At 48.7% G+C, this 20,428-nt stretch overlaps 1 protein-coding gene across 2 annotated transcripts in view; it reads right to left on the reverse strand.

Annotated features, from left to right (window-relative positions):
* The window catches only part of LOC311227791 (phospholipid scramblase 2-like), a 91,737-nt gene that overhangs the window by 25,470 nt on the left and 45,839 nt on the right, over positions 1-20,428 (reverse strand). For both annotated transcript variants that reach the window (XR_014619624.1, XM_084313602.1), the window contains one exon: positions 3,578-3,739. Coding sequence is in view for 1 of the 2 variants with exons in the window: in XM_084313602.1 (XP_084169728.1) it covers positions 3,578-3,739 (162 nt within the window). In the remaining variant the exon portion in view is untranslated. The remainder of the gene's footprint in view (positions 1-3,577; positions 3,740-20,428) is intronic.

The raw sequence follows: 20,428 nt of genomic DNA on the forward strand, positions 1-20,428 counted from the left end.
GAGGGTGTGTAGTTAGAAGATGCAGAGTGTAGGGGTCTTGAGGGTGTGTAGTTAGAAGATGCAGAGCGTAGGGGTCTTGAGGGTGTGTAGTTAGAAGATGCAGAGCGTAGGGGTCTTGAGGGTGTGTAGTTAGAAGATGCAGAGGGCAGGGGTCTTGAGGGTGTGTAGTTAGAAGATGCAGAGCGTAGGGGTCTTGAGGGTGTGTAGTTAGAAGATGCAGAGGGCAGGGGTCTTGAGGGTGTGTAGTTAGAAGATGCAGACGGCAGGGGTCTTGAGGGTGTGTAGTTAGAAGATGCAGAGCGTAGGGGTCTTGAGGGTATGTAGTTAGAAGATGCAGAGGGCAGGGGTCTTGAGGGTGTGTAGTTAATGCCATTACCCAAAGCATTCGGGTCAGCCCTACATAAGATAGCCAGCTTTGAAGGACATTGCGTTTCCTGGAGTGAAACAACATCTGCTAAGCCAAAAATTCAGGGCCCTCATTCATCAACGTGTCTTACGCACAGATTTGTGCTTACCCTGTGCGTACGATCATTTCTAAGCAAAGAGTGGGATTCATCAATTTCAACTTGAACTTGACTTTGTGCTTATGTCTACGCACAGCTCTGAGCACACTTAGCTGACGCCCAGTGGTAGAATATATTATTACAACAAGGAAATGAGCTTCTGTGCATTAGTTTCAACACTGGCGGAACTTCTGTATGAACCGTAATTCATTATAGTTCATTGTAAAATAGCAACAGTAGTGTAATTATGGTCAAAACCCTATAAATAGCATTTGGAATAATAGATCTTTCTCTCAGAATGAATGCAGCATGGTTTATATAGCGTTATCGGAATATACGGGGTGTAGGCTACTGACTGACTGCGCTCCGCGTATCTCAACTCGTTATTATTTTGCGCACAGACCGCAGAAACACGGGAACGTTTTGATTATATTTAAAAGGCTTTACGTTAAACGAAACAAGTGGAGTTTCGAAGCTGTAAGCAGAGTCATATGAACACCCACGATATAGTGTTCTTCCCCCTTTTTACTGCATAAGAAAGAATAGAAAACGCATTGCAATGACACCAGATAGTGGACAGACTATGTATATGATGGGATTCAAGTTCGCGTTTTTGTTGATCATAGGCATGCTGTCAGAGTATGATATCTTAATCAAACATTCTAGAACATTTGTCGTCACAGATCATGTCCTAATAGAACATAGGCTATGGCATGGTCCATCGTGATATTGTGTGGACTGTTATTATTACTGTACCGGTACCACCCATTGTGACAACAGCCTTGTGAGTCCCGCACACAAACATGATGGAATTCAAGTTCATGTATTGAAAGGCAGGCTACATCATACATGCAGTGAGATTCATTGTTCTTGTATATGCTCTCGTATTATTGTTTATATAGGCTACCCAATACTGACATCAAAATAGATTGTAGTATGCCTCTAGAAATCATATGCAGCAGGTAGAAAATTGACGGAAGATCCATCGCGATTTGGAATAAAATTGAGGAGAACTTTAATCCCTGGGTATTAATCAAACAACACGGGAAAAGGCAGTCATATTCCAGCGCGGTCTTTATTAGTGTTTGCGCTGCCCAGGCAGCAATGGTTAATAGATATCATATCCGACATCACCGTAAGTGTACACGTCTGTCAGCCTGTCTAACGAGTTGAGTCCTAACAAAGAACATATTACATGCTGGTATGCTGATAGAGTAAACTATTATATGAATATGATATGATATAAGGTATACACTGGTCCGTCGCATACACTGGTATGCGCAAGTTACTGTTGCATAATGTAGGCTATGGCTGCTATTATATGTAATTCATATAGGCTACCTAATAGTATATGATTTTTAGAGGCATCTATTTTGTTGTCGGTAATACCGACAACAAAATAGATGCCTCTAAAAATCATATTATAGCCAATCGAACACAACTAATAAAGGCATTCATATTACAGCACGGTTATAATGACACACAACCAACGCCAAACAGTGGTCAACGAACGGTCTTTATTAGTGTTTTGAGCTGTCCAGGCAGAATTGCAGCAATGGTCTTAGGGAGCCGTTGATATCTGACATCACCGTGTACAAGTCAGCCTTTTATTTATCCCATAACACGCGTTGTGTCTTCTTGGTTCGACAGCGCCTCAGTGAATAATCTCCCGTGGAGTTTCTCAGAGTTCCGCTCGGGTCAGTCCATTATTTCACATCCCAAGGGGGGTGTTTCATGACCATATATGGATAATCATGCACGAGCATTGACAGTAGAACAAAGTGGTATTCATCAACACGGGGGAGCATAGGACCTGTGTACGCACGGTTGATGAATCCCAATATTTCCGTGCGTACACTCATTCTACATTCTGTGCTTACGTGTGGAAATAGAACATATTCTACGCACACGTTGATGAATGAGGGCCCAGGTATCTAGAACATGTCTTTATCGTAGGTATCTAGAACATGTCTTTATCGTAGGTATCTAGAACATGTCTTTATCGTAGGTATCTAGAACATGTCTTTATCGTAGGTATCTAGAACATGTCTTTATCGTAGGTATCTAGAACGTCTTTATCGTAGGTATCTAGAACATGTCTTTATCGTAGGTATCTAGAACATGTCTTTATCGTAGGTATCTAGAACATGTCTTTATCGTAGGTATCTAGTACATGTCTTTATCGTAGGTATCTAGAACATGTCTTTATCGTAGGTATCTAGAACATGTCTTTATCGTATCTAGAACATGTCTTTATCGTAGGTGTTGTAGCCAATTTAATGATTGTCTGTTTTTGTATTACTGTATGAAGGCACCGTGTCATCATGAAAGTGTTGACCAATTAGCAGGCAGTGGGCTCAGGAGGCGGGGCTCACGTGTGCTCAAGTGCAATCTATATGTATGGGTTCACAGGTGTGCAGCGGCAGGGAATTTGGGTAATATTCACAGGGAAGCCACACTATCTTTTTACCGTGCTCGTTTGTTTGTTTTCAGTTACTTTGCGTCAATTTTTTAGTTTATTTTTTGTATGCTTATATTTGTCCACACCGCAAGTAGTAATAAAACACTCTCAACAGTGACCAAGGAGAAGACATCATTTATTATCAACAAGCGTCACGCGTAGGAAAGAGCTTCACCCAGTATTCCCTCACTGGCAACATTTTCTTGTTAGGTTGCCCTTACAGTAGGTATCTAGAACATGTCTTTATCGTAGGTATCTAGAAGCACTATCTTTATCATCATCAGCTTAGAGCGTAACAGTAAGAAGCATTTTGTATAAAAGTATTCTGTACTTCTGTATGACAACTATTAAAGAAACTTGATACGAGCATTACCTTGATGTCAGAGACCTGAATGGGAATTTGGCCGGGAACGTCGGGGAACGCCCCATTCTTCATGATATGACCGTGGTGAGTCGGTACCTCAGTTCAACATCTGATCCAAAGGACGGCACTCACAACCGTACGGTATCAACGTCACCGTAACAGCGATAGAGACGGTATAACGCCACAGAATTGAATCTGCTTCACCAGCCAAAACCCCCACACCTCCACACTTCCTCCCGACGGGCTCACCTCAAAGTTGACGTCCCCGCAACAGTTGCAGGCAAAGCAGGGTCCCTCCAGTTTCATAACCGTCTCCTTGTTGGGCCCCTGGATGGAGAAACGTGGAACACAGGGATTCCAATCCTGCTTCACGTAACCAATGGTGGTGCCGGGTGGAGCCTGGACCTCCATCTGTGGTGACAACACACATCCTGTTACACACATCTACACACATCCTGTTACACACATCCTGTTACACACATCTACACACATCATGTTACACACATCCTGTTACACACATCCTGTTACATACATCTACACACATCCTGTTACACACATCCTGTTACACACATCCTGTTACACACATCTACACACATCATGTTACACACATCCTGTTACACACATCCTGTTACACACATCTACACACATCCTGTTACACACATCCTGTTACACACATCATGTTACACACATCCTGTTACACACATCCTGTTACACACATCATGTTACACACATCCTGTTACACACATCATGTTACACACATTGTAACTGAGGGGTACAATTCCCTGACTGTATTACTAGATATGATACTTACTACCACTACCTTTGTACTTAATATTCGGCCACCCAGTACACGGCATAAATATATTATGATGAACACTGTCACGTAGATGAAACGGATCCAACACAAATGTACGAATTAGAAATAGGTCTTTATTTCTACACAGCGATGGTGTGTAGAGCAAGCACTTAATCAAATCAATCACATTTATGAATGGGAATTAGTATGCACTTTTATGGCAAGAGTATTCGTCGGTATATCAATAGAGAATGTCCAATCTCTGAAGGCGCAGGTGGTACATATACGACCTGGAATAGTTTAAGGAATAACAGCAATGATACTTTAATGATTATATACTGGATACACTAGGGGGGGTTAATCCGGTCGCTTGTAAGCCGACAGGAGTAGGAAGGGGGGGGGGGGGTAGAATCCGGCTGCCTCATCCGGCCAAGGGTATCCCAGGTGAACCCACTGTAGTGCCGTTCAATGCGCCGGCGATCCTTGGACCACAGATGAAAGCAGGTGGACTCTTTGTGGGCCGGCGTCCTCCGGTCCACGGAGGAGAGACGTGAAGCGACCTCGTCTTGCAGAGCGTCTCCTCACCTTGCGTCCTCTCCAGGGGGGGGGGTTCCAACACACGGCAGTGTCGGGGGTCTTTATCCATGGAATAATCAACGTATACAAAGCATAATCCGTGCCTGGGAAGGCGGGCTGTCGTCGGTAGAATAATCCGGTATACAGGTCCACTCGCTCGTCGGCTCTGGGGCTCCTCGGGTGCAGCTTCACGTGGGGTCAACCACCCTGGATAAGCAGCCAGTTCTCTGCCCGAAACGATGGGGTACTGACTACGGTAGTATTCTCACCGCACGAAGCACTATATATTAACAGACTATTATTAGCTTAATAGACTACGTCCAACTCGACGATATAGTGCCAAATATGACTATTCAAATATTAATATACACGATGTCTCAATACCGATGGTAAGCCGAACTTGGCCTTACTCCCACACGTGGCGTCGCGGGGAGGCTTTACGTCTGTGACTCTATTGGAGGGTAAGAAACTGGACTGAAAAGGAAGTCCTACTTTAGTAGCGCAGTATATATACGCACTATGAACAAATAGTCCCATTAGTGGTGCGGTAGCCAGATTCCTACGCGGAACTAGGACTTGTTCGTACATGTTGAGCGGTACGTTTGAACTGGGTCTAGGGGGTATGGCAGCCTGGCACCAAGGTCTCGACCAATAGTAGAATGGAGACTATTATGGGATGTTCAGTAGGCTAGAATGGATATTCAATGCATATTGTACAAGGAATATACAAGGGATATCAAGGAATATTAGAGAATATACAAATACAATTAAATATATATATATAAATAAATATATATATTCGGTTTAATCTGGCCCTTCACAACAGCCACCCCCTGATTGGTCCCAGACCTAATCAGTTAAGCAGAGACAGATTAATCGCGTTGTCTATTTACACATAAGGGTTTGCTGTAGGGTCAGTCAACTTCACAAAGTCATAGGGTTATAGGGTCATGGTCATCATCGATTGTGTCTGGGAGTCGGGGCAGTTCTATGAGCCTCGCCACGGGACGGGTGTAAGTGCGACCCTGGACAAGCACTTCAGCTGCTCGGACCTTGCCGTCGGCACCGGTGATCACTTTGCTTACGCGGCCGGCCGGCCACATAGCTCTGGGCAGTGATTGATCAATAATCATGACGACTGTTCCTTCTGTCAAATTGTCTCTCTCCTTTACCCACTTCTGGCGGGTCTGTAGAGACGGTAGGTAGTGCAGTAGGAAACTGCTCCAAAACTTGTCGGCTAATACTTGGCTGTACCTCCACATTCGTCGGGCCGTTCGCTTCTTCAGGCCGGTACATTGTCTGGGGTAATGCAGGATCTAGCCGCCCCATCAGGAGTGTGTTGGGGGTAACTGGGTAGATAACAGTGCTCAATCCACCGAACACAGGCTTCTTATTTTCCACCTCCTCTGGACTTGCTTCCCTCGGGATAGGCATGGGCCACTGTCCTTCCGGGAGTCTTAGGAATGCGGGGCCGTCACTGTAGACATTGCGACGGGTGAGGTCATCCAGGGGCATCCCCCGGGTGATGACGTCAGCTGGGTTCTGTTTTGTATCAACGTAGCGCCACTCTGTTTCTCCGGTTAACTCTTCGGTTAAGTCTTGAATCTCGGTGACTCTGACTCCCACGAAGACTTTGTACTTGCATGAGTCCGATTTGATCCAGGCGAGTACTGTCGTGGAATCTGACCACAGGATTGTTCTAGACACCGGTATGGTGAGCTCACGTTGGATGAGCGTGGCTAGGTGCGCTCCGGCTAGGGCTGCACAGAGCTCTAGGCGTGGGATAGATTGTTGCTTGCGTGGGGCTATTCTCGAGCGGGCGAGGACAAATGCTGTGTAGATCTCTCCCCCCCTTTCTTGGGCCCGCAAGTAGGCTACTGATCCGTATGCGACCTCTGAGGCGTCACTGAAGACGTGTAAGTCCATTTTACATGTCTCTGGCCTCACCGTGGGTGGGAAGTAGCTTCGGCGCATATTAACGCCTGGGAGTGAGTGGAGCTCCATCTCCCACTCTCTCCAGGTGGATGCAAGGTGTGCGGGAATGGGGTCGTCCCAGCCCTGGTCCTTGTCCCACAATGCTCGTACAATCATTTTTGCCCTGGTGGTGTACGGTAGAATACATCCTAGCGGGTCATATTGTCGGGCGAGTGTTGTGTACACACTCCGTCTGGTGGTCGGCGCCGCCGCCGGCCTTCCCTGCTCCGTAGTCAGGGGCTTGTGTCTGTAGTGAAGCGAATCTGTTTTGAATCGCCACACCAATCCCAGGGTCATCTCCTGGGCTTCTCCCGGGATTGTAGCCATCCAGGTCTCGCTGCTGGCTGCCTTGTCCTCGGAGGAGAGGCTGCGCAGTACTTGCGGATCGCTGCTGGCCCACTGCCTGAGATCAAAGCCGCCTTTGATCAATGAGGCGCGGAGTTTAATCAGGAGAGCCTCGGCTTCTTCCTGGGTTGAAAGGCTTTGTAGACAGTTGTCTACGTAGAAGCTGTTCTTTACGCTGTGTCGGACCTCTTCGTCCGCTGCTGGGTCCTCTGCTACATGTTTCTGTAGTGCAAATGTAGCACAGCAGGGGCTGCACGTCGTTCCGAAGGGGAGGACTTCCCATTGGTAGATGGCTGGGTGCTCATCTCCTGGCTTCTCTCTCCATAGGAACCGTAACAGGGGCTTGTCCTCCTCTACTAATCTCACCTGCAGGAACATTCCTTTAATGTCCCCGCTGATGGCCACCTTTTCCTGGCGGAAGCGGAGTAGAACGCCGAGTAGGGAGGGGCCGAGTGTGGGACCGGGCAGTAACTCTTTATTCAGATTTTGGGATCCGATCTGGTAGCTGCAGTTAAATACTATGCGGTCTTTACCGTTGTGATGGACCTTGTGGTGAGGCACGTACCACGATTCAGTGGTCTGGTCAGCCTCTTTAATGTCCATCTTTGTGACGTGTCCCGCTGTGATGAGCTTCTCAATCTCAGCGCGGTATACACTCTCTTGGGCGGGGTTCTTGGCTAAGCGCCGCTCCGTGTTCAGCAGGTACCGTTCTGTGGCATCTGTCTTGGCGTGGAAAGTAGGCATTCCTTCTCGCCGCAGGAGTGGCGTGGCGTATCTCAACACGCCGTTGACCGGGACTCTCTTGGTCCCTGTCTCGAGGAGGTGAATGGCGTAAATGTCATCTTTAGAGCGAATGTCGTTCTTTCCGTTCTTAAAGGGCATTTGTTCCAAGGTCCATAGCCGCTCTACGTGTTGCAGGAGTGCGGTTTCTCCCTCCGTGACTCGGGAGTGGAGACATCTAGTGGCTGTACTTCGGTTGAGAGATTTGGCGAGCGGGCCTTGGAGAGTCCATCCCAAACGGGTCTCGACTGCTGCAGGACAGCCTCGGGGTCCGGTATGAACCCGGTCTATCGGGACAATGAGGTCTGCATGGTCGGAGCCTATCAACAGGGTCGGCATAGCATTGTCTATGAGCGGGATCGGTAACTTGCGCAGATGTACATATTTCTCCATCAGCTTGGCGACGGGGTATGTGTACCGCGACAGTCCTATTTCTTGGCTGGTGAAAGCGTCTGTAATCTGGTACCGTCGCTCAGGCTGGCCGCTTGCTGCGATAGAGAATGAGACATTCTCGCCCTTTATCGTCTTCAAATCTCGTCTTATTGTCCGAATTGTCATTTGGGTTTCGCTTCCCCGCAGCCCTAGCTGGGCCGCAGCGGAGGCGAGCAGCAGGGTCTTCTCGGACCCGTCATCGAGGTCGGCGTAAGTGTCCAGGACTTTATTCTAGTAGCTTAGTGTCACACTCACTACTTTTAGGAGTACTCGGGCTCCACTGCTGCTGGCGGGATCGATGTACATGACGCTCGCTTTGCTGCTGGATGGTGCGGGTGAAGGGCGCCGTCTGTTACTGTCGTGAAGTATGTCCAGATGGGCTCCATCGCACTTGGTGCACCTTTTCTTTAAGCGGCATTCGGCTGCCATGTGTGAGCGCGCACAGCGAAAACAGCGCTTGTTGGACTTTATCCATTGACTTGCTTCCTCCGCGTTCAGCTTGGGGAAGGAGTCACATTGCGCTAGCCAGTGTTCTTTCTCACAGTAGGGGCACACTATCTTCCACTTCTCCGTTCTGGAGGGGGTACTGTGGCTCCTGCTGCTCGGTACTGACTCCGATTGGTGCATCACAGTCACCGATCTTCTTCCATCATTTAGTCGTCTGGTTCCTTCTCTGGAGCCAGGGGTGCTCCGTCCGAATGTATCTAGCCGTAGGCTGCTGACTTCTCTCGCCAGGAAGTCTGCTAGATCGAGGAGGTTCGGTTCGGGGCCATTCGGGTCTCGGTGGTCTCTCTGCCGCCTAAAACGCTCCTGTCGAGCGGGCGGCAGCTTCTCCAAGATCCTTTCCACATTTGAGTTGGCGTAAAGTTCATGCCTCCCCTTCTCTCTCAGCGCTCCCAACATCCCTACCAGGGACTGCACTCTGATGGACAGGTCGTCCAGTGCTCGATTGTCTATTGCTGGGGGTAAGCGGTCGATGTGTCGGATCTCCTGGATCACGTAATCCCATATGCGCCCATACCTCTGGTCCAATGCTACCAGCGCTGCTGTGTATGGGGTGGTGGAAGTTGCGTAGGCGAGCGCTATATTATGTGCGCGGGGTACCTTTAAGTGCTTCAGTAGGATGGTGTATTTATGGCGTTCATCCAATACATCCACCAACATGGTCTCCAGACACATGCGGAGTTCTGTATACTGGGCCCGGTTCTCTTGGGTGAAGTCGGGTACCATAGGCGTGCCAATGTATGACGCTGACTGTGGATACATCGGCGAGCGTTGGGGGAGAGGCCTCCTAGGCGAGTCTCCTCCCGCTCCTTGGTATGGGCTGGTACCGGCAGTGTACCATGGCCCGCTTGTCCAGGTGCTGTTCCTCGGTGCGGGTCGTGCGTCGTGCTCACCCGTGTATAGAGTCGGGGGTCTGTAGCGCAGCTCCGCGGGAGTATAGCCTGGGCTGTACCGGACCTCCTGGTCCGGTAGAGTACTGTGCTGTCGTCGGGCGTGGTTCTCCTCCTCTTCCTCTTCGTCTTCAGTTAGGTCATCCAGTGCTTGTAGTCTCTGGTTTAGCCTCTCCACAGGATATGCTGCTCCTTCCCGGTTGCTAGGTCTCGCTTGGACCGGTGGGGGGAGGTGGTCTGTGGGGGGTATAGACCTCGTCTGTTGGTCAAGTTCAGGGTTGTTTACTCGGCTAGGGGATGCCGCCCTGGAGGTGTGTCTAGACGAGTTCCTGGAGCCTCTGGCGGAGGGAGAGGGTGTTGTCCGTCTGATCAGCTGTTCTATTAGTTGCGCTTGCTGTCTGTCGCGCTCTGCGTCCCGTAGAGCACCAGCAGCTGCTCGCTGGCTGTCTGCTCGGTCTCGGGCCACATTCTCTTCCCTCTGGATGCGTCTTATTTCTAGACGTATATGCTCTTCTTCGCTCCGCTGCTGGATCTGCAGTCGGTCGCGTTCAGCAGCGGCGTTCAGGCTGATGAGGAAGGCCTGCTGTAGGGTCCTCTCTGCCTCGCTGGGAGAAGGCGGTTGTATAGGGGAGCCTTCCCTCGGGGTACTCCTTGCGGAGCCTTGGAGCTCTATCTCCACGGTGCTCTCCCCGTCTTCTTCCGTGCCGAGTTCTCTCTCGGTAGCGTTGTATTCCTCCCGGGACTCGTCGGGGACTACTTCTTCAGTACTGGCGGGGTGTGAAGTCATGTCTGGTTCCCACTGGTCCCCACCGTGAACTTGGTCAGTTACATTAGAACCCGTAGGGGCCTCTATGGTCGGGGTAGTCTGGGCGTTGGGGTTAGACATACTTTTACTTTCTAGTTTTACCGCGTTTACTGTTAGTAGAAGACTAGGTTGTTGACTGACAGCGTAAGCCTCTAAGTACTGAGGGAGCCGTCGTTCGCGCTGCGGGCGTTGGTTAGGAGGATCGTTTCGTGGAGTGTTCATCATAGGCCATTTCAATATTAATAACACTATATTAATATTACACTGATTACCCTCCGGCTCGAAGGACCAATTGTAACTGAGGGGTACAATTCCCTGACTGTATTACTAGATATGATACTTACTACCACTACCTTTGTACTTAATATTCGGCCACCCAGTACACGGCATAAATATATTATGATGAACACTGTCACGTAGATGAAACGGATCCAACACAAATGTACGAATTAGAAATAGGTCTTTATTTCTACACAGCGATGGTGTGTAGAGCAAGCACTTAATCAAATCAATCACATTTATGAATGGGAATTAGTATGCACTTTTATGGCAAGAGTATTCGTCGGTATATCAATAGAGAATGTCCAATCTCTGAAGGCGGAGGTGGTACATATACGACCTGGAATAGTTTAAGGAATAACAGCAATGATACTTTAATGATTATATACTGGATACACTAGGGGGGGTTAATCCGGTCGCTTGTAAGCCGACAGGAGTAGGAAGGGGGGGGGGTAGAATCCGGCTGCCTCATCCGGCCAAGGGTATCCCAGGTGAACCCACTGTAGTGCCGTTCAATGCGCCGGCGATCCTTGGACCACAGATGAAAGCAGGTGGACTCTTTGTGGGCCGGCGTCCTCCGGTCCACGGAGGAGAGACGTGAAGCGACCTCGTCTTGCAGAGCGTCTCCTCACCTTGCGTCCTCTCCAGGGGGGGGGGTTCCAACACACGGCAGTGTCGGGGGTCTTTATCCATGGAATAATCAACGTATACAAAGCATAATCCGTGCCTGGGAAGGCGGGCTGTCGTCGGTAGAATAATCCGGTATACAGGTCCACTCGCTCGTCGGCTCTGGGGCTCCTCGGGTGCAGCTTCACGTGGGGTCAACCACCCTGGATAAGCAGCCAGTTCTCTGCCCGAAACGATGGGGTACTGACTACGGTAGTATTCTCACCGCACGAAGCACTATATATTAACAGACTATTATTAGCTTAATAGACTACGTCCAACTCGACGATATAGTGCCAAATATGACTATTCAAATATTAATATACACGATGTCTCAATACCGATGGTAAGCCGAACTTGGCCTTACTCCCACACGTGGCGTCGCGGGGAGGCTTTACGTCTGTGACTCTATTGGAGGGTAAGAAACTGGACTGAAAAGGAAGTCCTACTTTAGTAGCGCAGTATATATACGCACTATGAACAAATAGTCCCATTAGTGGTGCGGTAGCCAGATTCCTACGCGGAACTAGGACTTGTTCGTACATGTTGAGCGGTACGTTTGAACTGGGTCTAGGGGGTATGGCAGCCTGGCACCAAGGTCTCGACCAATAGTAGAATGGAGACTATTATGGGATGTTCAGTAGGCTAGAATGGATATTCAATGCATATTGTACAAGGAATATACAAGGGATATCAAGGAATATTAGAGAATATACAAATACAATTAAATATATATATATAAATAAATATATATATTCGGTTTAATCTGGCCCTTCACAACACACATCATGTTACACACATCATGTTACACACATCCTGTTACACACATCCTGTTACACACATCATGTTACACACATCCTGTTACACACATCATGTTACACACATCCACACACATCAAATGCTTTATTAGAATCCGCAGATCAAATCACACAACGCATGGGATTCAAATATTAGGTTCAATTTGCTTTCAGGACATCCATGTATACAAAAACCATCTTCTCTGCCCCATAACCCCCAAACCCCCCCCCCCCCCCCCCCCCCCCCCCCCACCACCTCAATAATAGCATGTCATCGCAATGCACTTAAGCCTGTTGTGGTCCCCTGACAGTGTAACCAGAAATAGTCTGTACTAGAGTTACACGCTATGCCACATGGGGGACAGCAGGGACGACACGATTGGTCACTGGTCACTTAGCAACCGCTAATGTGTTTTGCATGGCTCCGGCTCACGTACAATTATGTAAAAATAAAAGTGGTCAGATGAGAGACGTGTGCTCAGGCCCCACGGGGACATCCTGTCTGTCACTGATGTGATTAAACAGAGACAGAGGAAGGCTTTGAAGGTTCTGGTGGACAGATGGTCGACAGAGGACCAGGACGTGTCCAGGAGACGGTTCTGTCGACAGAGGACCAGGATGTGTCCAGGAGACGGTTCTGTCGACAGAGGACCAGGATGTGTCCAGGAGACGGTTCTGTCGACAGAGGACCAGGATGTGTCCAGGAGATGGTTCTGTCGACAGAGGACCAGGATGTGTCCAGGAGACGGTTCTGTCGACAGAGGACCAGGATGTGTCCAGGAGACGGTTCTGCCGACAGAGGACCAGGATGTGTCCAGGAGACGGTTCTGCCGACAGAGGACCAGGATGTGTCCAGGAGACGGTTCTGTCGACAGAGGACCAGGACGTGTCCAGGAGACGGTTCTGTCGACAGAGGACCAGGACGTGTCCAGGAGACGGTTCTGTCGACAGAGGACCAGGATGTGTCCAGGAGACGGTTCTGTCGACAGAGGACCAGGATGTGTCCAGGAGACGGTTCTGTCGACAGAGGACCAGGATGTGTCCAGGAGACGGTTCTGTCGACAGAGGACCAGGATGTGTCCAGGAGACGGTTCTGCCGACAGAGGACCAGGATGTGTCCAGGAGACGGTTCTGTCGACAGAGGACCAGGATGTGTCCAGGAGACGGTTCTGTCGACAGAGGACCAGGATGTGTCCAGGAGACGGTTCGGACCGACCAGCGGGCCACCGGAATTAAGAAAATCCACATTTGCACCGAAACTACCAGGAACTGTTCAATAGCCACGAAGTGCATTGCACAGAACATCAAGTACATAATTGGGCGAACAAGAAAAAATACAAACATTTTATAGCAATGGATCTTTTGTGCGTAGATCACTAGATATATCGGCTTGTAAAATGTTCGGTTGAAAGCAGATGACGTTGGCAAAATGGACGTTAAATACTTAAGTTACAAACCTAGGACTGCTCTGGCAGCTGGGGGGGGGGGGGGGGTAATACTTAGCTCAATTAAACAAAAAAAATTCTGCTGCGTATTTTAAGACTTTTGGTTGAAATGAAATGCTGATGTTCAGTGCGGCAAGCACCCCAAGCTTCCTGGACTACTACCCCCAGAGTGAAGTACTACCCCCAGAGTGAGGTCTTTATGGGGGTAAAATAATCTCCTGGAACTTCTGTTTAGACCCTGGTCCCTGTAGTGCAAAGCAGTTCCTGAACAAGTCCCTAGTTCCCGGGGAAGGTTCCTGCGGTTCTACAAACATTAGCAGGTCATCAGCATAGTCTGTGATTTAGCTGCACAGACAGTGTGTGTGTAACACTGTAGATAACATGGGTGTGTTCGCTCAAGTGTATTATGATTGATTATTTTTTAGGGTGGGGTTGGCACTCAATGCGATACAGTATTTGAGCTGCATAGGACTTGGGATATTTACAATCCCGCTTGTAGTAATCTGCGCTTACTTGAGTCTTGGTGTATTGAGATATTGAGAATCGGGGGTCACGAGAGAGGGCGGTACGGTGGCACAGTGGTTAGCACCGCCGCTTCACAGCAAGAAGGTCCCGGGTTGGAACCCCAGCAGGGGGCCTTTCTGTGTGGAGTCTGCAATTGTTCTCCCCGTGTTCGTGTGGGTTTCCTCCAGGCAGTGGTGCAGTGGTGATTTCATAAGGGGTTGCACTGTGTTTTAATGACATCACGTGCGTACGCGCGTGCTCCCGCACATGCGCATAAATGTTCCCTCGCGAATAAAGACAATGCCTGATTGCCTCTAGGAATGGAATGTAACACGTTTCATTCAAAGGATTTGTGTGAATGGTCCAACTGTAGTATTTGAACACACCTGACGACCTGAGCTATTGCCATTCTCCCATTTCCCCAAGAGTCAACCTCAGTGCACTCATCCACTTCAGGGTCGATGAGTGGACACGATTCTCAGTAAAACCTCAGTTCTACTGCGTTTAACGTGCGCTTACTGGTTGTCGCGTAGTAACAGTGCTTTCACTTTGACAATTAGGAACGTCTGTTCCCTCTCTTCTTCTCTTTAACCCTAACATGCACTCATAGGTTGAAGTATAACCGGCCAGTTGTGTTGACAAAGGCCTGTGTCAAAACACTCCTTCACTTCATAAAGGCGTGGGCGACAATACTCTGGTGTTCTACCATGTTCAACACGAGTCACCATGGAGACACTAGCACATGACTAAGAGGTTACAATATCTGTTTCTGCCTGCCATGGCATCATGGATGTTGTGTGGGCTGTTTCAAATCAAAAATCAAATCAAAAAATCAAATCAAAATCAAAAGAGCATGTGAGCGGAGGGCGGCTACGTGGCGTAGTGGGCAAGGCGCAGCTGGTCGTTCATACTAATACACATTGGCCGTATTAGGGGGTGGGAAACTGATGGGTGGGGATCGGGCGTTGTGGACAGCGACTCCTACAGGTCGGTTGGTGCGCCTGCGCAGTAGAATCAGGAAGTGTCGGGGGCAGCGTGAGCCTCCCACGCGTTACTCCTCGCCACTGAGAGATCGAGCTGCGCAGGTGAAAAGATGCAACTGCTGTTACCTCAAGTACCGGAGGGGACTCGTGCTATGTATGACTTAGTCCACATTGCAGCCGGCTTGTGGGAGGCAAGAAACAGCGTTCGTGACAGGGGAGGGTTGAATTGGATGATACGAAATTGGGATGGGAGAAAATATAGAAAAAATGGGAGAAAAAGTGGATAAAAAAAAAAGAGCATGTGAGCGGAGCGGAGCGAGGAGTGGAGCGGTGGATTTTGAAGTGAGCGCGGAGTGGGCTTTAAAGAGCTCTCCTCCGCTCCGAGCCGCTCAGTGCACACCATCACACAGTGGTTTAAACTGACCTAATATACATGTAGTACAATGCCAAAGCAATAGGTGGCGAACTGGCGATGTAGTTCAAACATGAAGGCCATTTTCAACCAATCAGAAGGGTGAACGCGCTCACTACACATCCTGCTAACAAGTCAAAACAGAAATGAAATCTGCTTTAAATCTTTAAATCACCTCGGGACTCAGGTGAGCTAGTATTTAGCAACATTTATTTTCAGCAAGAAACAAACAAAGTGCAATAAAAAAAAAGGTGTTCTGCCTCATTTATTGATGAAACGAAACCAACATCAACACAATGTACCACCAAGAGCGGAGAGTTTAGTCTCACAAAAAGAGCGCCGCTGACGTTGTTAGCTTACATGCTAACGTGAATGGGATCTGCCAGTATAAACACTTAGCATTGCGGCTAGGCTAGCTACATTAGCATAGTAAAGCTAGTAGAATGGTTGCAAACGTTATTTAACAGATTTCAGAACGGGTACAATACAATACGGCTCAATACAAACAATTGTTAAGGGGCCCAGGGGGTGCAGACTGTTGTAGTTTGGTCAAATCAAGCTAATTTACATCATGCTCCAAAAAAAAGAATTCTGCTGAGCGGGCCAGAGCACTGAGCGCTTGATGCGCAAATGAAGATGGAACTAAGCCGTCCCGAGCGAAGAGCGGATTTCTCGGCCGCTCCGCGCCGCTCACATGCTCTGTACAGTATGTAGGGCTGGGCGATATGGAAAAAAATCATATCGCGCTAACGATATGATAATTTTATTTTATTTCTCGATATCGATAATTATCGAGTTGTTATAAGTATAAAAAAAAAAAAATTTTTTTTTTTTTTTTTTTAACAACAGATGTATGTTTATTTTGCAGCAATTCTTTGTCGTTGCCGCCATCTTTAGTGTTACATCCCCTCACACTCCAGTTCTCAGGCTGCAGCTGGTTTAAAAGCTAAAGTAAACCGGCTTCTCTGCTGGCTGTGGCTCCAGAGGAGTTGAACAGTTCTGGCTCTGCTAGTTTATTTTCGATCTTTTGGCGCTTTTTTGGTGGACAAACCACCGCACATGTGCACCGTGACTCGTGACTGGAGTCTAGTTCTGCTAGCACACATAGCCTACTGTGTACAGACGGTTTCAAAATGGTTCCTCTGGGAGAGTCCCTGCTCTGAGATGGTTCCTCTGGGAGAGTCCCTGCTCTGAGATGGTTCCTCTGGGAGAGTCCCTGCTCTGAGATGGTTCCTCTGGGAGAGTCCCTGCTCTGAGATGGTTCCTCTGGGAGAGTCCCTGCTCTGAGATGGTTCCTCTGGGAGAGTCCCTGCTCTGAGATGGTTCCTCTGGGAGAGTCCCTGCTCTGAGATGGTTCCTCTGGGAGAGTCTCTGCTCTGAGATGGTTCCTCTGGGAGAGTCCCTGCTCTGAGATGGTTCCTCTGGGAGAGTCTCTGCTCTGAGATGGTTCCTCTGGGAGAGTCTCTGCTCTGAGATGGTTCCTCTGGGAGAGTCCCTGCTCTGAGATGGTTCCTCTGGGAGAGTCCCTGCTCTGAGATGGTTCCTCTGGGAGAGTCCCTGCTCTGAGATGGTTCCTCTGGGAGAGTCCCTGCTCTGAGATGGTTCCTCTGGGAGAGTCCCTGCTCTGAGATGGTTCCTCTGGGAGAGTCCCTGCTCTGAGATGGTTCCTCTGGGAGAGTCTCTGCTCTGAGATGGTTCCTCTGGGAGAGTCCCTGCTCTGAGATGGTTCCTCTGGGAGAGTCCCTGCTCTGAGATGGTTCCTCTCGGAGAGTCTCTGCTCTGAGATGGTTCCTCTGGGAGAGTCCCTGCTCTGAGATGGTTCCTCTGGGAGAGTCCCTGCTCTGAGATGGTTCCTCTGGGAGAGTCGTCCTCAGTTCCTGCAGTCAGAACTACAGTCGTCCTCAGTTCCTACAGTCAGAACTACAGTCGTCCTCAGTTCCTACAGTCAGAACTACAGTCACTCAGTTCCTGCAGTCAGAACTACAGTCGTCCTCAGTTCCTGCAGTCAGAACTACAGTCAGAACTACAGTCAGAACTACAGTCACTCAGTTCCTGCAGGCAGAACTACAGTCACTCAGTTCCTACAGTCAGAACTACAGTCACTCAGTTCCTACAGTCAGAACTACAGTCACTCAGTTCCTACAGTCAGAACTACAGTCACTCAGTTCCTGCAGTCAGAACTACAGTCACTCAGTTCCTGCAGTCAGAACTACAGTCACTCAGTTCCTACAGTCAGAACTACAGTCACTCAGTTCCTACAGTCAGAACTACAGTCACTCAGTTCCTACAGTCAGAACTACAGTCACTCAGTTCCTACAGTCAGAACTACAGTCACTCAGTTCCTGCAGTCAGAACTACAGTCACTCAGTTCCTGCAGTCAGAACTACAGTCACTCAGTTCCTGCAGTCAGAACTACAGTCACTCAGTTCCTGCAGTCAGAACTACAGTCACTCAGTTCCTGCAGTCAGAACTACAGTCACTCAGTTCCTGCAGTCAGAACTACAGTCACTCAGTTCCTACAGTCAGAACTACAGTCGTCCTCAGTTCCTGCAGTCAGAACTACAGTCACTCAGTTCCTGCAGTCAGAACTACAGTCACTCAGTTCCTGCAGTCAGAACTACAGTCACTCAGTTCCTGCAGTCAGAACTACAGTCGTCCTCAGTTCCTGCAGTCAGAACTACAGTCGTCCTCAGTTCCTGCAGTCAGAACTACAGTCACTCAGTTCCTGCAGTCAGAACTACAGTCACTCAGTTCCTACAGTCAGAACTACAGTCACTCAGTTCCTACAGTCAGAACTACAGTCACTCAGTTCCTACAGTCAGAACTAGTCACTCAGTTCCTACAGTCAGAACTACAGTCACTCAGTTCCTACAGTCAGAACTACAGTCACTCAGTTCCTGTAGTCAGAACAAAAAGGGGGAACTTCCACCAACAGTTCCTGAACTATGAAAAGATCACAGACCAACATTGTGATAGGTGAGATCAGACCAACATTGTGATAGGTGAGGGGTCAGACCAACACAGTGATAGGTGAGATCAGACCAACATTGTGATAGGTGAGGGGTCAGACCAACACAGTGATAGGTGAGATCAGACCAACACAGTGATAGGTGAGGGGTCAGACCAACACAGTGATAGGTGAGATCAGACCAACATTGTGATAGGTGAGATCAGACCAACACGGTGATAGGTGAGGGGTCAGACCAACACAGTGATAGGTGAGATCAGACCAACATTGTGATAGGTGAGATCAGACCAACACAGTGATAGGTGAGGGGTCAGACCAACACAGTGATAGGTGAGGGGTCAGACCAACACAGTGATAGGTGAGGGGTCAGACCAACACAGTGATAGGTGAGGGGTCAGACCAACACAGTGATAGGTGAGATCAGACCAACACAGTGATAGGTGAGATCAGACCAACATTGTGATAGGTGAGGGGTCAGACCAACACGGTGATAGGTGAGGGGTCAGACCAACACAGTGATAGGTGAGATCAGACCAACATTGTGATAGGTGAGATCAGACCAACATTGTGATAGGTGAGATCAGACCAACATTGTGATAGGTGAGATCAGACCAACACGGTGATAGGTGAGATCAGACCAACATTGTGATAGGTGAGGGGTCAGACCAACACAGTGATAGGTGAGATCAGACCAACATTGGTCTGGTCACCCTCGATCAATATATGATGGGGTGTAAAAAGTACCCAGAAATTATACTTAAGTGAAAGTATGGGTACCGTCTCAAAATCGTACTCAAGTAAAAGTCAGAGTATCTGGCTAAAAACACACTTGAGTAAAAGTAAAAAACGTTTCTACTTTTAAATGTACTTAAGTACTGGCGGCTATGTGGCGTAGTGGGCAAGGCGCTCGCCACGAAATGCTGGAGACGCTGGGCTCGTCAGTTCGAGCCCAGCGCTCCACATTTGCTTTCAGTTTAGCTGGTCGTCCGTACTAATACACATTGGCCGTATTAGGGGGTGGGAAACTGATGGGTGGGGATCGGGCGTTGTGGACAGCGACTCCTACAGGTCGGTTGGTGCGCCTGCGCAGTAGAATCAGGAAGTGTCGGGGGCAGCGTGAGCCTCCCACGCGTTACTCCTCGCCACTGAGAGATCGAGCTGCGCAGGTGAAAAGATGCGACTGCTGTTACCTCAAGTACCGGAGGGGACTTGTGCTATGTATGACTTAGTCCACATTGCAGCCGGCTTGTGGGAGGCAAGAAACAGCGTCCGTGACAGGCGAGGGTTGAATTGGATGATACGAAATTGGGATGAGGGGAAAATATAGAAAAATGGGAGAAAAAGTGGATAAAAAAAGAATGTACTTAAGTAGAGCTGCCGCGATAACCGCATTACCGCGGTATCGCTGTTGCATCACGCTCACCGCAGAGTTAGGCTGAATACCGCGTCACCGCTGTTTTTTATCATAATAATAAAGTTGGCTTGCGGCTTGCGGCTTTGCAGATATACCCTACTCGGTTCCAAGCGACCCTATTGGGTAGAAGTGGTACCAGAAAAGTCATGTGAAACATTGCAGACCACTGACTGGTCAGAAGAGAGACGCGTCACAGTTTGGAGGCTCTGAACAAAAACAGAACGCCGCCATCTTTACTGCCTCGCTAAGGATGCATTTCATTCAGGATTTGTTTGCGACAGGACAGAACCAAGTGCAATAAACAAAAAATAATGGATTCACTGTGTATTCTGCCTTATTTATTGATGAAACAAAACCGACATCAACCCAATTTACCACCGAGCGGAGAGTTTAGTGTCACAACAAGATCGCTGATGTGTTAAGTTTGTTGTTGTTATTAGCCTAATACTACCGTCAGCCGATATACACGAGAGGTAACGTTAAACCCGGGTTGCTTGGTAGAATACACAATGAGAGGTAACGTTAGCTTT

This window comes from Notolepis coatsorum, assembly GCF_963971535.1.
Source record: "Notolepis coatsorum genome assembly, chromosome: 4".
NCBI classification, from domain to species: Eukaryota; Metazoa; Chordata; class Actinopteri; order Aulopiformes; family Paralepididae; genus Notolepis; species Notolepis coatsorum.